Genomic DNA, 1,635 nt, shown 5'->3' with positions numbered 1-1,635 from the left:
ATAATAATATGATACATATTATGTATCAAAAGTAATCACGTGGTATATATCATTCATAGTCGTTTTGATACAAGCGCGATGAACATATCCGTATTAGTGTAAAAATAACGGTTAAACTACCTGCAATTTCGTCCTTTTTCTTAGTACTCTTCTTGAAAATCAGCAGATTCATTCCAGAGAAACCCATCATCTTCTTACGAATATCGCTTTACTTAAACCCTAATTTCATATTCATTCAAAGTTAAGTAACGCGTACTCCCCCACCCCAATTTCATTTTCAATTAAACTTTCTCATAATAATAATATCACTTTCTAAGTTGATGATTAATTTACTTCTTTTTTAAGCGGTGAAGAATCTATAAATATTTTTCAGGTGGACACACAATGTTAACAACATAAATTTTTTAAATTAAATTGGTATAAATAAAATTTTAGTATAAGCATAGTCTCGTAAATTAAGTAATTAATCGAAGAAAACTCATATTTCAGAGTATATATATATATATATGAAATAAGCCTGCAAAGCAGTTAGCAGGCACATAAGTGTATGGATCCCTTCAGCCGCAATAGCACGACGGATTTTAGCCTTGATTCCGAATGCCTATTTCACCGGCCCGATCGCGGTATTCAGATCCACGTCCGTTCCAAATTCGGACGGAGAGAATCTCTGATCAAATTTAAAATAAAAAAATCAATTAGAATATAATGAAGAAATTGAGAAAATGCTAGCAACCAGCTAAGTTCCTGCAAATCTCTTTGGTCCACTATTGCCAAAATGTGTCTCATATCAGTAAAAAAGCAAATTGTGTGAAATGAAACAAAGAAACACAAACCTTGACATTCCCAGCTTCTTTAATGGCAGCAATGATCTTAACTTGATCTTCTATCTGCATTTGACCCACCGCCGAAATCACCACATCGACTTGCTTTATTGCCTTCGCCAAACTCTCATGATCGTAAAGATCTCCCTGCATTAAATGCCCACAGAATCATAATAAACAAAGTTTTCACAGCCATGAAAAATGTGCATGAAGATCTAAATCAAAGACTACTTACGATCAACCACTGGACCCCTAAGTTCTTGAAGTTGTCGATGATCCTTCCCTTAACGGGGTCGGAGAGGGTGGTCTCTCTGACTAAAGCGAAAGTGGGGTGGCCCTCTTTCGCACTTGCTTCGACGATGAACTTTCCGATGTAGCCGTTTCCTCCAATCACCAAAATCTTTCTCTTCTCAGCCATTGATGAGTTTCTTCTGCAACTGGAACGAGAACAATGTTGGTATAAATGGGAAACGGTTTGTTTGTTGTAATGAAATTTGACAGGCAACTGATTCACTATTTACAGTTCAAATGAGAGGAGCCTTGTCGGTGAGAATTTAGTGTCCTACCTATAGGTCAGGTCCATGCAACCATAAAACACAAATTGGTAGTAGATCGTGGCTAGATCTATTTTAGAACACATATCGTTACTTAAAAATAATATTTAAAACACGGATTTCGGGTTCGACCACATCACTAGCAGAAATGTTTGAGTGTATATTATCGAATGATTGAAAATATTTCGAGCATTATCAAATTAAGTTTAAAATTTACTTAAAAAATACGAAAATTAAAGGCATGGCTGTAAATGTTTAAT

The 1,635-nt window shown here is 35.4% G+C and overlaps 1 protein-coding gene across 1 annotated transcript; it reads right to left on the bottom strand.

Moving 5' to 3' along the window:
• Nucleotides 1-446: 446 nt before the first annotated feature.
• On the bottom strand, nt 447-1,411 carry LOC120153729 (phenylcoumaran benzylic ether reductase TP7-like). The gene is made up of 3 exons (XM_039165632.1): nt 1,057-1,411; nt 834-968; nt 447-667 (listed from the first exon to the last, which is right to left on the bottom strand). Exons 1-3 carry the CDS (start codon nt 1,237-1,239, stop codon nt 602-604), a joined length of 384 nt encoding a protein of 127 aa, XP_039021563.1. The 5' UTR covers nt 1,240-1,411; the 3' UTR covers nt 447-601.
• Between the last annotated feature and the right edge of the window lie 224 nt (nt 1,412-1,635).

This window comes from Hibiscus syriacus, unplaced genomic scaffold (assembly GCF_006381635.1).
Source record: "Hibiscus syriacus cultivar Baekdansim isolate YM2019G1 unplaced genomic scaffold, ASM638163v2 tig00002840_pilon, whole genome shotgun sequence".
Lineage (NCBI taxonomy): Eukaryota > Viridiplantae > Streptophyta > Magnoliopsida > Malvales > Malvaceae > Hibiscus > Hibiscus syriacus.
The sequence above is the reverse complement of the archived record's forward strand: the minus strand, read 5'-3'. Positions and strand labels throughout refer to the sequence as shown.

Coding starts and splice junctions, on each gene's coding strand:
- LOC120153729 (XM_039165632.1), bottom strand. CDS start 1,239: ATGGCTGAGAAGAGAAAGATTTTGGTGATTGGAGGAAACGGCTACATC. Junction 969..1,056: donor TAGGGGTCCAGTGGTTGATC/GTAAGTAGTCTT, acceptor CATTTAATGCAG/GGAGATCTTTACGATCATGA. Junction 668..833: donor AAGAAGCTGGGAATGTCAAG/GTTTGTGTTTCT, acceptor AAATTTGATCAG/AGATTCTCTCCGTCCGAATT.